At 46.0% G+C, this 13617-nt stretch overlaps 1 protein-coding gene across 1 annotated transcript in view; it reads left to right on the plus strand.

Moving 5' to 3' along the window:
- The first annotated feature begins 3749 nt into the window (after positions 1 to 3749).
- Positions 3750 to 13617, plus strand: part of LOC138761656 (collagen alpha-1(XVIII) chain-like) — a 290964-nt gene continuing 281096 nt past the window's right edge. Inside the window, exons 1-2 of the mRNA XM_069934180.1 lie at positions 3750 to 3867; positions 3978 to 4051. Of these exons, the coding sequence (XP_069790281.1) occupies positions 3854 to 3867; positions 3978 to 4051 (88 nt within the window). The 5' untranslated portion in view covers positions 3750 to 3853. The remainder of the gene's footprint in view (positions 3868 to 3977; positions 4052 to 13617) is intronic.

Here is a 13617-nt window from a genome sequence, read left to right on the forward strand (position 1 = left end):
GGGCCCATTTCTGTCCTGTAAAGTTCTATGGTTCATGTCTTTTGATGTGGGAGGAAACCCACACTGTCACAGGGAGAATGTGCAAACTCCACACGGACAGCACCCACAGTTAGAATTGATCCAGAGTCTCTGGTGCTGCTAGGCAGCAGCTCTAGCAGCTGTGCCACAGGTAGAAGGGACAGGAGTGCATGAGGGAGGAAGGGATGGGACAGCTGGAACAGCTCATTTCTTTAAAATAAAGATTGAAGCCTACAACTAAAATATTATTTTACCATTAATGTACTGTAGGTCGTATACCTTCACCAACAGAATCAGAGGACCGAGGGATGGAAGAGGTTCCAGAGGACGATAAATGTAGGCCATTGTTCAAATGGGCTCCAAAGTAAATCAGCAGGTGGAGAGAAGACAGGTAAATAGGACTTGAATCCCAGAGGGTGTGGACAGATGTGTTTGGGGAGAAGATTTACAAAGGGTGTAAGGAATCAGACATGCTTATTTTCCAGGGATTTTCCTGCAGGGAAAAGGTGGCATCATTGACCCAGATCAAGGCTGAGCACTGCCTCGCTGATCCCAACCGCAAGAATGGGAACTGTTTCAGTGTGGCGTGGTTCGAACTTACAGGAATGTGCTCAGAGAACTTGCAGGGAATGTGCTCTGATCAGCCCTTTCCCCTGGCTTCACTTTCAGCTTGAGATCAATGCCCTAGTGACATTGACATGAAACAGATGCAATTTAACGAAGCCTCTTCTTACCAGCCTCCTCCCACCTGAGCTTCTGCCCTGACTGGGTAATTAAAGGCCTCTTCACAGCCTGATCTGATTTCCCTTGCTCAATGTGTAGGGGCAGTCTGCATTGAGTGGTTAGCTTAACCTTAGATATAAATTTGATTTATTGTCATGTACACAAAACACACACATTTTATTTTCCTCTTGTTTGCCCTATAAAGACACACAAAGAGGCAGCAGTCCAGTGCTCCAATCAAGAGAAGCAAAAAAGGAGGTCCTTCAGAGACATCATGTCTATGGATCCCACTACCTCCTCCAATGGTGCTTCCTCCCACACCCCCATGACCTCCAAGGTCACACAGCCTCCTGTCTGGTCCAGCGGTGAACCTGAGCTCCAGGCAACCTGAGTCATGCCTCTTCAGCTCCTGGTTCTGAACTCCTGAAATAGGAGGTTGCTCTGAGGATTAAGATAGCTAATCCTCTCTTAGGTTGTCTGAAAGTGCTTTACAGTCTTTGCAAGCCAGTTTTCATAATGTTGTCACGGTTGTAAGTGCAACAAGAGTTGGAAGCAGGCCTTTCAAACCACCATATCCACAGCAGCCATAATGTACTAAGCCCTGTATGCTGGAGGATTTCAGTGGGTCAAGCGGATGGGAGAAAAGGAATGGTCAACGTTTTGAGCAGAGGCCCATTTTGAGATTGGAGAAAGGGCTTCAGCAAGAATTGTCAACCATTCTTCTTCTCTCACCAATGCCCTTTGACCCGGCGAGTTCCTCAGGCAGTGTGTGCTGAGCTTCAGATTCCCGCTTCTGCAATCTCCTGTGTGCTGCTATCCACCACGTCGCTGTCCATGTTGATCCCATTCTCCAGAACCCGGACAGTAAGTAGCCTTGTGTTGTCATCATGTTTGTCTCAATATGTTGTGAGGGTGACCTCCACTTCTACCCTCTCAGGCAGGGCATTCAGATTCAAGTTTATTGTTAAATATTCCAAGGTGCAGTGATAGAGGATGTTTTGCAAGCAGACCAGTAGACATCTCACATGCTGTACATGGAGCAAGCTAGTATAAAACTGCAGAATTGTCTCGAGAGATCAGTTGGTGCAGAGCAAAAGTGTACCAATGTATTCATAGATATCTTCAACATCTCACTCCAGAAGGACATGATACTCACCAGGTGTCAATCATACCAGTGCCCAAGTATAGGGTAGTAACCTGCCTAAATGACTATCAACCAGTGACATTCACATCAACAGTGATGAAGTCTTTTGAAAGAACTGATGTTGAAACACATCAGCTATTGTCTGAGTGGTGACAATGAATCTGTTCTAATCGCCTATTGTACTAACAGGTCTATGACGGATGTCATCTCATTGGCTCTTCACAAAACCCAGCAACACCTAGACAGCAAAGATGCATATATCAGGATGCTCTTTATCGACTACAGTTCTGCATTTAACACCATCATCCCCTCAAAACAGATCAGCCAACTTGCAAACTCCAAGGCCTGGGACTCAACACCCCACTGTGTAATTGGATCATGGATTTCCTCACCTTCAGACCACAATCAGTGAGGATTGGTAAGAACATCTCCTCCACAATCTCCAACATTGCTACATTCTTAGCCCCCATGCTCTACTCACTTTTCACCTATTTCTGTGTGGCTCCATATGACAACACCCCCTATAAATTCACTGATGATATCATGGTAGTGGGTTGTATAAAAAGAGGCGATGAATCAGCATACAGGAGGACGAATGAAAACTTGGCCGAATGGTGCACCAACATCAACCTTGTTGACTTCAGAAAAGGAAAACCAGAATCAGTTTGTTTACATTTCTTTCTTTGACTACATGTGTCCATTTTTTTTTGCACTACCAATAAGTGATAATTCTGCTGCACCTGCTGGAAAAAATATCTCAGGGTTGTATGTGATGTCATGTTTGTACTCTGACAATAAAGCGGAAATCTGAATCATTCTTTTCATTTTGTTTTAAGATTGATAATGGTATTGTCTTAAGTTCGACAGCTCATTTGCTGGCAGATTGAGTTGGAAGGAGGGAGAGGTGGCCTGAATAAATTCAAACACTACCTTGAGACACACACCCTGTCATGCACACAAACACCCAGCCACGCGCACACACTTATTCAGACACACCCTTATGCGTACATCCACCCACAAACCCACAGACAAAAACACACACCCATGGACACACGTGCACACACACACACACACACAGGCAAGCACGTACCCACACACAGGCAAAGACATGCAGACATACACACATATGAACACACAGGTACAATTCCTCTCCCCCCGACGCGTGCACACACACACACACACACACTGGAGAAATAAGAGCAATTTTAACCATATAACCATATAACCATTTACAGAGCGGAAACAGGCCATGTTGGCCTTTCGAGTCCACACCGGTTCACTGATTTTGTGCGCCCTCTTCAGGCATTGGTCCCGGTAGATCTTCATTCAATAACGATAGGCAAATTCAATGCAGGTGGAATCTTATTGAAATTGAAAGCAAGATTCTTGTCCTGGTACCACACAACCAGATTCTTGATCTCCATCCTGCTTTCTGACTCATGGTCATTAACTTGCTAAATGCAAAGAATAATAATCAGCAAATCAGGCAGCATCTGTGGAAAAAGAAATAGTTTTTCTCGTTTTGGTTTGAAGAAGCATTCATTTCTCACTGACCTGGTGAGCGTTTCCCCCCCCCCCCCCAAATAAAAATTTAATACGATTCAAAGTTTTTTAATCAGCAAATGTCTGAATTCCTGGGCAGAGGTTGAGAACAACCTCCAATCATCCAATCCAAATAGGTTTGAATGAAAGACATTTTAGAAAGAAGTTATTTATTCTTCAATGAGATGAAATTGATGTCGTTTGGCGATAGGATCCAGGGGAGTTCCACAGCCCGGGACAGAGAGAGTTAATACTTTGTGCCCGCCTCCCTGCCTCACCCCCTCCCTTCTTTCTCTCTCCTCACCCTTTCAACTACTTGCTGGTTTTGAGTCAGCTGTTCAAGCACGGTTGGGAAATACAAGTCCGTCGTTTCTGCAGCCTGGTTTGCTTTGTGCAAGATAGCAAGACCCAGCTGCTGAAATAGCTATGATTGGGAGGAGGTGAGTGTCTCATTGCATGTGACGCTTTCATCAGTTAGTGCAACTCATCTCGACACGAAAGCAAAAAGAACTTTGTTTTAAACTTTTTTTCCTCTTCCCGCTCTTCGCAGGTGCCTGTTGCATTGGAAGGCAGCGACCCTTCTCGTTCTGTTTCTTGGTGTTCCGACAGTGTCTCAGGATCAAGGTGATGTGTGTGTGTGTGTACTGATTTGGGGGTGGGGGAATATGTACGCCCTTCTTTGTAAAGAATCAACTCACCGAGCAACCACTAACTGTTGGTTCTGATGTATGTTTTGCCACAAGCTTTGGGCAGCAGAGTGTCGTTTAGCCGGCAGAGTGATGGGGTCTGTGTAGGCATGTGCTTGGGTGTGGCTGTGTGCTTGGGGGTGTGGGTACGGGCTTGGGGAGGGTGTGTGTGGGTACGGGCTTGGGTGTGTGTGTATGGGTACGGGCTTGGGGGGGGGTGTGTGGATACGGGCTTGGGTGTGCGTGTGTGGGTACGGGCTGGGGGGTGTGTGTGTGGGTACGGGCTGGGGGGTGTATGTGTGGGTACGGGCTGGGGGGTGTGTGTGTGGTTACGGGCTGGGGGAGGTGTGTGTGGGTACGGGCTGGGGGAGGTGTGTGTGGTTACGGGCTTGGGAAGGTGTGTGTGTGGGTACGGGCTTGGGGGGTGTGTGTGTGGGTACGGGCTTGGGGGGTGTGTGTGGGTACGGGCTTGGGGAGGTGTGTGTGGGTACGGGCTTGGGGAGGTGTGTGTGGGTACGGGCTTGGGGAGGTGTGTGTGGGTACGGGCTTGGGGAGGTGTGTGTGGGTACGGGCTTGGGGAGGTGTGTGTGGGTACGGGCTTGGGGGGGTGTGTGGGGGGGGGGTGGTGGTGGTCCGTCTGGGTGTGTTGGTCGGTTTGGGAATCTGAGTTTGTGTCGGTTTCAGGTAGTGAACAGAATCCAGGTGTCTCGGTTCCCTTAAACCGTTTCAGGCCTTCCTCACTGGAAGCAACTGACGGGGAAACTTTGCTTTCAGGAAGTTTGCGAGATAACGGGAATACGCGAATGAAACGGGGACACCCGTTTGTTGTCTGTGTTTGAAATTCCCATGTGTTGAAGCGTTGCTTCCCAATTGAATTGACTGACAAAGCGCGTACGACCCTTTCATATCAGACCAATTGATGCATCTCGGCTGCTTCGTTTTCCCCCCTGTCCTTACCTCCCCTTGAGTGCATCTCCTCCCTCAGAGCTCCCTGTGCAGCAAACTCCCGTGATCTCTCTTGAGGGAGAAGTCTCTGACTGGTTGCCACTTAGTGGCAAGGGTGGTGGGGGGGGGGTGGGTGGGTGCCGAGATCTCCAACCTTTCACGATGGGTGTAATCTCAGCTCTCTGGTCTTTGTCGTTCTCCAGGCCCCTGCCCAGGGGTGCCTCTGCAACACCAGGTAGATTTGTGACACTGGCTATTTAAAAAAAATTGACCTAGAGGTTTGTCTGGGGCAAAAAAAAACCACCACAGATCCCCAGTGAATTGGTGGAGGACTTGATGCCTTGACTGATCCCAGAAGGAAGAATAACCTTCCCTGATCTTGGAATGCATGAATCTGTGGAAGGGCCTGCGGAAGTGAGCCCTTAAGCTCACCTGAGCCATATACTGATCTGTCCTCATACTGCAGAGCTGCATTTGAGCTTCTGCCTTCACTGGCTGGGCCATTCCAGTGCTTGTTTAATTGCCTGCAAAATGTTGTGAGACTAAATGTGTTAGGTGGCTATCCTTTTAATTTAGACCTACAGCCTGGTAACAGGCCATTTTGGCCCATGAACTGGGGGGGGTGTAGGTTAATTAGGCAGCACGGATTCATAGGCCAAAATGGCCTGTCACCATGCTGTAGGTTGGCCACCCCTGTAAGTTGAAAAAAAGTGTCAAGTAAAGGGTACAGAAAAGATTTACCAGGATGATGGGTTGATTAAAAGACATGAGCTATGGGGAGAGGCTGGACAAATTTGGGGTGTTTTCTCTGGAGTGTTGGAGGCTATCGGAAGTTTCTAAAAGCATGGGATGCATTGAATCTTCTCCAAGTAAAAATATCACATGTTAGAGGACATGTGCTTGAGGTGAGGAGGGGAACGTTTAAAAGAGATGTTCAGGGCAAGATTTTTTTATGCGGAAAATGGTGGGGGTGGGGCATGCCAGGAGCAGGCTGCCAGGGATACAAGCTGGTACAATTGTAATGATGAAGAGGTTTCATGGCACTTGTATAAGTAGCAGAGTTTTAGTTTAAATTGGGCATTATGTTCGCCTCAGACCTGATGGGCTATAGGGCCTCATACTGTGCTGTTCTACATTCTCTGTTCTGGGATGGTTGACAGAACCTGACTCCACAAGCTGGAATGAGGTAGTGAGTAGGGAAACCTGGCTTCGCAGTGTTGGGTTTGAAAAATGATGATTAATTAGTGGGAGCCCACCTAACCTAACCCCTTGAACTCTGCCTCAGTAATGCTACAGGCCTCCTTTTGCAAATAACTAACCCCCCCTCCCCAACCCAGTCCTCTCTTCTCCTTTGGGGCAGATAGATTCTGGTCGCTGAGGGTGGGGGGAGGAAAGTAGTTTGAGATCCTGCTTTGTATGCGACATCTTTCTGCTCATTTCTCAGCCACAGTCCAGGATATGAGGTGAGCAGGCACCAAGGGAGGCATCGCATTCTCTCCAAGTTGAGAGGTTGTGGGGTCAAGCCACAGACACCTAGAAGCACAAAAAAAGACAGACATTGCAGGGAGTGTGCTGAGCTCTCATTGCAGGCTTTCCATTGAGATATTAAGTGCCTCTCAGGTTGACAAAGAAGATCTCCCACATTTGTTGCTTGTAGGTCACTGGAGTTTTTCCTGTGCCTTGGTCAATATTTTATTTTCACTCACCAGCAATCAACCAATTTAGTGACGTAGAGATATACAGTGTCAAAGCAGGCTTGTGGCCCATCAAATGGGTAAAGCCATTAATCGCCCATTTCCAACTAATCCCCTGTACTGTACCCACATTCTCATCAGCTTGACCCAGTCACCTACACACCAAGGGTTAATTTACACCAGCCAATTCACCTACCAACCTACACATCTTTGGGACTTGGGAGTGGGGGGTAAACCAGAGAAAACCCCTTGGGGACACTGCAAGAAGGAACCCAGATTCATTGGAAACTGTAAGGCAGTGGTCTACTCGCTGGAATGTCCTTATCTCTGGCTATTCATCTCATTGGGTGGTTGTGGGATCTTGTTGTTTGAAAATGTGCTTTCACTTTGCTTAAAAAAGCCACTTCATCACCTTTGTAGTGATTTTCACGGTGAGTGGCATTTCAGTCGCTGACAGGGGAATATCTTTTCTTCATCAATGCTGTCTGTTTGACTCAAGAGAGGCATTGTCTGCCCTGCCTGTGGTTGATCCTTAATAAAGGGGTCCTGGTCTGCATGCGATAGTTTCACCCTTCCCATCACCGCACTTTCAGGGGCTGGAAGGCACTTGCCTGACAGACCAGGATTAAAATCCCACACTGTCTGTAAGGAGTTTGTTCGTTCTCCCCACATCTGTGTGGGTTTTCCCCGGGGCCTCCAGTTTCCTCCCATCGTTCCAAGCATACTGGGGTTTGTAGGCCATTTGGGTATAATTGGGTAGCACGAGCTCGTGGGCCGAAATGGCCAGTTACTGTGCTGTATGGCTAAATTTAAAAAATATATAAAATTGAATTTAAACCATCTCTCTGTGTGGTGGGGCTTAAGAGATGTTGCAACAATTTTTCAGCAAGATGAAGGTTTGAGATGCTTGGAGCTGTTGGAATGTTTTATTTCAAAGGTTTGCTTTATTCATCATACATCCAGGAAATACAATTAGTTTGAGTCCTTCTCTGCACTGTACCATCAAATCAATGCATCCTATTACGATGCCTCAGGGTTCCTCCTCTGCAGTGTTTGAGAGGCGAGATGTATGGCAATGGTGAGGCCTGAGCTCAAATGAAGAGAAGCACAAAGCCTGCAGATGCTGGAATCTTGAGTGAATAAAGAGAAGCTGGAGGGACTGTGGGTCAGGAAGCCTCCATGGTGAGGTACGGTCCGTCAGCGTTTCAGGGAGCCTTTATTGAGACTAAAAGTAGGAAGAGGTGAAATCAAGTATATAATGGGGGTGAAACAGAGGAGAGTAGGTGTTGGGGACGTGCCAAGAGGTGATAGGGTAATGGAGAGAAGAAGGTGGAGAGACAGGTAGAAAGAGAGGAAAGAGATTATAGAGAGAAAAGTGAGAATGGAAGGAGGTAAAGGAGAGGTGCAAACAGTGGGACCGGAGAGAGGAGGGGAGTTATCTAAAATTGAGAAAATCAATGCAATAGATTTGGGCTGACCAGGAGGGATATCCAGAGTCTGCAGCAGAAGAGAGCTAATCGGGCGGGGTGGGGGGGCGGGTGGATTAGGGTAACCGCAGGGTGTGGGGGGGGGCACAAACTGCCATTCGAGAACTTGGGGAGGAGAGTGGGTGCCAAACCCGCCATGGACCTCCGTCCGCTACACTTCCCCTTCCCTCTGGTGTTTCAGACAAATGCAAAATCATGCATGGAGACAAAATCAGGTGGTTCATTTTGGTGACACCCCTTCTGATGGCGTCACCTAGTGCAGTCCGCAACCCCCTAGTGACGCTAGTGCTGTGGATGGGTGGGGGGGGCGCAATAGCTCATTTGGGGGGTGGGGACATGGGCCGCGAATGCCCCCCCCATGACGCTGAGCCTGGGAATACTGTCAGGGTGAGGCCAAATGTAAACTGGAGATGAGGTCAAAGAAAGATGTGTCTATGTGGGAACGGTGAGGGGAATTGAAATGGTTTCCGGGCATTCTAGGTTGGACCCACAGATACAGCTGGTATTGGTTTTGACGGGAAGGAATCGTTTATGGCCATTTGTTAGAATAGGGAGTGGTGAGATGGAGAATTCTGAAACCAGGGACACAGATGTGCACAACTTTGCTCCAAAATTGACTGAGCAATAGTTAGATTTGATGCCATGCCTTTAACAATCATGAGACTTTCCATGATACCTGACAAAGGGCCCAGGGAAGCCCTTTGCTTCCCATGGATACTGTGTGAATTGAAGGAGCAATACCTGATTTTCTGTCTGGGCACTCTCCAGCCAGCTGGCCTTAATATTGACTTTTCTGGTTTGTACTAAACCTGCTTGCCTTTTCATTCCCCTCCCCCTCTACTATCTTTCCAGTTCTCCCCTCCCTTCCCCCTCACTCACCCAGCCATCCCTCCTTCCTCCCCCTGATCACTCCTGTCCCCTCCCTCCTTTCTCCACCTATCATCTCCTGCCTTTGCCACCCCCTTCCTCACCCCACCCCCCACTCTTTTGTTCAGATGCCTGCCAGCGCTATCTCATACCTTCATGAAACATTGGCTGTGTAATTTTACTTCTGCTATTTTAAAGGACACTGTTTGACCTGTTGAGCTTCTCCAGTATTTTGTATTTTTACTATGCCTACTGTGTGTCCTGCTGAGTTACTCCAGCATGTTTGTGCATTATACCGTGCTCAGAGATCATTTAACACCAGGTTGCAGAAGGAAATCTTGGAACAAACTTCAAGATACATCTCTTGAAGGATGATAGAGAGGATATGTGGAGCTTGGAGCTAAAGGCACAGCCACTAATAATGAGACTAAGGAAAGCTGGGGTGCAGTAAAGATGAAAATAGACAACACAGTAGGTCTCAGGTGTTTGGAGAAGGAGAGTGGGACGACGACTTTGAAGATTTCACCAGGTGCCGATTGGCAAACATGGGAGATAAACAGGGGAAAGCGACCTGGTGCTGATTGGGATGGGTTGCCTGAAGCTACACTCCAAGTCGGCCCTGTGTGCAAGCGAAAACTTGCAGAGAGAGCAACCCTGAGTTTCTTAATGGAAATTTTATTTTTGAATTATGTTGCACCTGCCTTAATTTGGTCTGTCTTGAGGCGAGGTTATAGCTGCCATATAGACATGGATTCATGGGAGTGAAATTGGGTTGGAGCCTGGACTGTATAGGGAATATTGCCTTTCATGCTGCACTTTATTACAGGAGGCACCAGAAACTGATTGAATTTTCCAATGATTTAATGACTTAAACAGCATTTCCTTGTTTTTAATGGAGTGGTTGACTTTAGTAGAATTATTTTGCATCCGTTGCATAGTTGAGAAGTAAATCTGAACTCCTTCTGGGTTACTGCTCCTTCAAAGCCCACACAACTTTCCAAAGTTGTTATAATAGCCATGGGGCTTGATTGGTTTTTGAACCTTGAATGACTTGTGGGGTATTGTGACTCTCTACTTAGTGATTATGGAGGCACTATGTAAACACGGTTATTGTAGTCTGCGATTCTTTTAGCCAGTTGAAGAGTGGTTACAGGTAATTGACAGCTGATCCCTATTGTGAAATAAGACACAAACTTTGAAATTGAAAGCTGGAGTTGGCCATCTCATCCCTCCAGCCTGCCTTGCCATCCATTAAGATCATGGCTGACCTCCACCCTCTCTCCTTTTTTGCCCTGTCCACAAAACACCCTGTTCCCATGATATCAGAGAGCACAGGAGGTGGCACCAGAGGAGGTGGCTAGATCCATCGACACTCGACGTCTCTAAAAGAGACGTCCCTTTTGCTTCTTTTTCTCATCTTGGTAAGGGTGCTAGAATAGTGGTACCTTTTGTGTGCCTTTATGGGCAAACAATCATTAACATTTATATAATATATTTATGTGCAAGACACCTATTGATTTTTGATTTGTATAAATTAATGATTAAGCCTCGACAGCACTTGGGGGTAGAGAATTCCAAAGTAACGTTTTCTCATTTCAGTCCTGAAGGTCCAATTCTTCACACTGAGATTCTGTACTGTGGTTCTTGACACCTCCCACCCCCATCCATCCAGCCAGGGAAATATCTTCCCTGTTGAGTTCTGAAAGAGCATAACCTGTTTCAATATGATGACCTCTGTTCTGCTAAACCTTTGCAAATACAGATCTGGTCAACTCATTTTGTGCTCGTATGCAAAGGCTCTTGTGGAAATCAGTCTGGCAATTGTCATTGGGCTTTCTCCATGAAAAATGTGTTCTTTAAGTCCATCCTTTTGCAGGTGTGAAGATCAAAAACTATACATAATACCTCAGGTGCAATGTCACAAAGGTCCTACATAATTGTAGGAAGTTAGAACTCTTGCACTCAAATGATCTTGGAATTAAAAGCCAAGCACTTTAAATTATTGTGGTTTAATTTGGCCTGCCATCACTCCTTTCCTGTTTATTTAACAAATGCTTTACATTTAGGGCTCTTTCTGACCTCAGTTTATCCCAAAGTGCTTCCTAACCAATGAAGTTCTTGTTGTTATGGGTGGCGCACATTGCAGCAAGCTGCCTCAAGGGTTGAGGTGTAAAGGTCATGCAGGGCACCAGCGTGATGCAGAGGTTGGGGCTTGGGTTGCTGTAAGGGAAATAGACCCTTTGGTCCAACTTGTCCATGCTGACCAAGTTGCTTACCAAACTAATCCCATTTCCTTGCATTAGGTCCATATCCCTCCAATTGTTATTTATCCATATACCTGTCTCAATCTCTTTTAAATGATATTAATAGTACTAAGGGACCTTTTATGTCCCATCTGAGAGACTTCTGTCTAAAGTCTCATCCAAAATACACCACCTGTAACAGTGCAGTGTTCCTTCAGCATCCCACTGGAATGTCGGCCTGGGTTTTTGTGCCCTAATCTCTAGACTGGAACATACAACTGGCTTGTCCCGATAGAAAGCAGCATACCACTTGTCTTTAAAACTCTTTTGCAAGTTGGTTCCATTAATTAAACTGTGCTAGACTGAGATCAAAGTGACTGGGGTTAAAGGTAATGTGTGTGAACACTATGTCAATATACAACAGTGTAAAGTCTTCTGCGGTTTGGTGAGACTTGCATGCCAAGGTCTTATTTCTCGTCATCCCAGAATGCCAACATTGGTTTGCTGACCAGCAGAATGTTGAATTTTAAAATTCTCATCCTCCATGACCCTACTTCCCTATCTCCGTAAAGCCACCCAGCCCAAGAACAGGTCAATTGCCTCACACTGACCAGCTCCTGGTCAGCTGCCTCTGGTGCCTTGGAGATTCAGGTGTTAATTGCTTTGTAATTCTTCTGTTCTGGTTTCCTGCACATTGCTTATTTTAATCATTCCACTGTTGGCTGCTCTGTCTTGTGTTGCCAGTCTTTGACTGTAGAATTTGTTCCCTCAAGCTCTCTGCCTGTTACCCTCCATCTTTTTAAGAAGCTGAGTTTAACTTTAGCCATCTGCTCCAAAATTCCTTCTGCAAAGCATCTTGGGACTTTTTAAATTGTCAAAGGCAATCTACAAATGCACTTGGTATCATCTTTCTTCAGTTTTCCATCGACATCCTGTTGTGTTACTCATTTGTAGCCATGCCTGTGTCTTCCCTTGCTGAATTCGGCGCCACCTAAACCACTCTGTTTAGCTCCCACTGCTTTGTTCTCCAATTCCATACACTTGAGCTGACCCGAGTGCTAAAGGATGTTTAAGAGCAGAGAGGGTACTGGTGAGGCTACACCTGGAGCACTACGTGCAGTTTTGACCTCCTTACCTGTATTGGCTTTGGAGTTAGAGCAGAGGAGGTTCGCCCAGGTCGATTCTGGAGATGAGGGGGTTACCTTGTGAGGAAAGATAGAGTTGCCTGGAACTGTACACGTATGAGTTTGGGAAAAATGAGGGGATATCTTGAGACATAAGAAATTATGAAAAGAATAGATAGGTTTTTTTTGTAAAAAAGGGAGGTTGTTTCCATTGGCAGGTGAAACTAGAACTAGTATCAAAGTTAAGGGGAGCAGATTTAGGACAGATGAGATGGAACTGCTTCTCCTTGAAAGGAATGAATGTGGAACACTTTGCTCAATGAAGTGTAAAGACTTCTTCATTGACTGTATTTAAGATACAGACAAATGTTTGAATAGAAAGGCAATTCAAGGGTACAGGGGGTAGGTGGGTGGGTGGAGCAGGCTCGATGGGCCAGATGGCCGAATTTTGCTCTTATTTTATTTTTTATGTCCTGTGTCCTTGTGCCACATCTGCAGCCAGAGCTATGCTGTAAGTTATTTGTTAAACAGTGCCCAAATCACCTGCCTCCCACTACTACATTTTGCTTTGTCGCATGTTTGTATTACCCCTGGAGCAGCACTGTTTCTGCAAATCAGTCCTGCAGTGCATTTGAAGTGCTGCTGCCTGGCATTGTTTCCTTCACACCTATTACCCTCACATCTCAGAAACACCATTCAGTGCCCTTCAGCCCCTCATGTCCATGATAACCATAAATAATTCTTCTAATCCTATTTCTCCCCCAATGTCTCATTATTCCTTGGGGATTGGAATCCTAATTTATTTTCTGTCAATGACACAATCTTTAATTAGCATTGACTAACAGCTGTTTCTTTGTGGTTTGGTGTCTCTGGTCAACTGACACTCTCGGAACAATTTTTTTGAAATATTTTATTTATAAAAGAAACAACCATGGTTACAGACAATTAAATAAAACAATATATCAAAATTTAAACATGATTTATAGAAAAAATTGAAAATCTATTAAAGAAACCACCAACCCCTCTTCAAACCTAAAATACACCCTCCCTCTTATCTACATCAAAACCCCCCAACTACCCACAAAAAAAAGAGAAAAAGAGGAGAAATGCTAAACACAGTTCACTTAATATAGGATGAGGAGAC

Source organism: Narcine bancroftii, chromosome 4, assembly GCF_036971445.1.
Source record: "Narcine bancroftii isolate sNarBan1 chromosome 4, sNarBan1.hap1, whole genome shotgun sequence".
NCBI lineage: Eukaryota > Metazoa > Chordata > Chondrichthyes > Torpediniformes > Narcinidae > Narcine > Narcine bancroftii.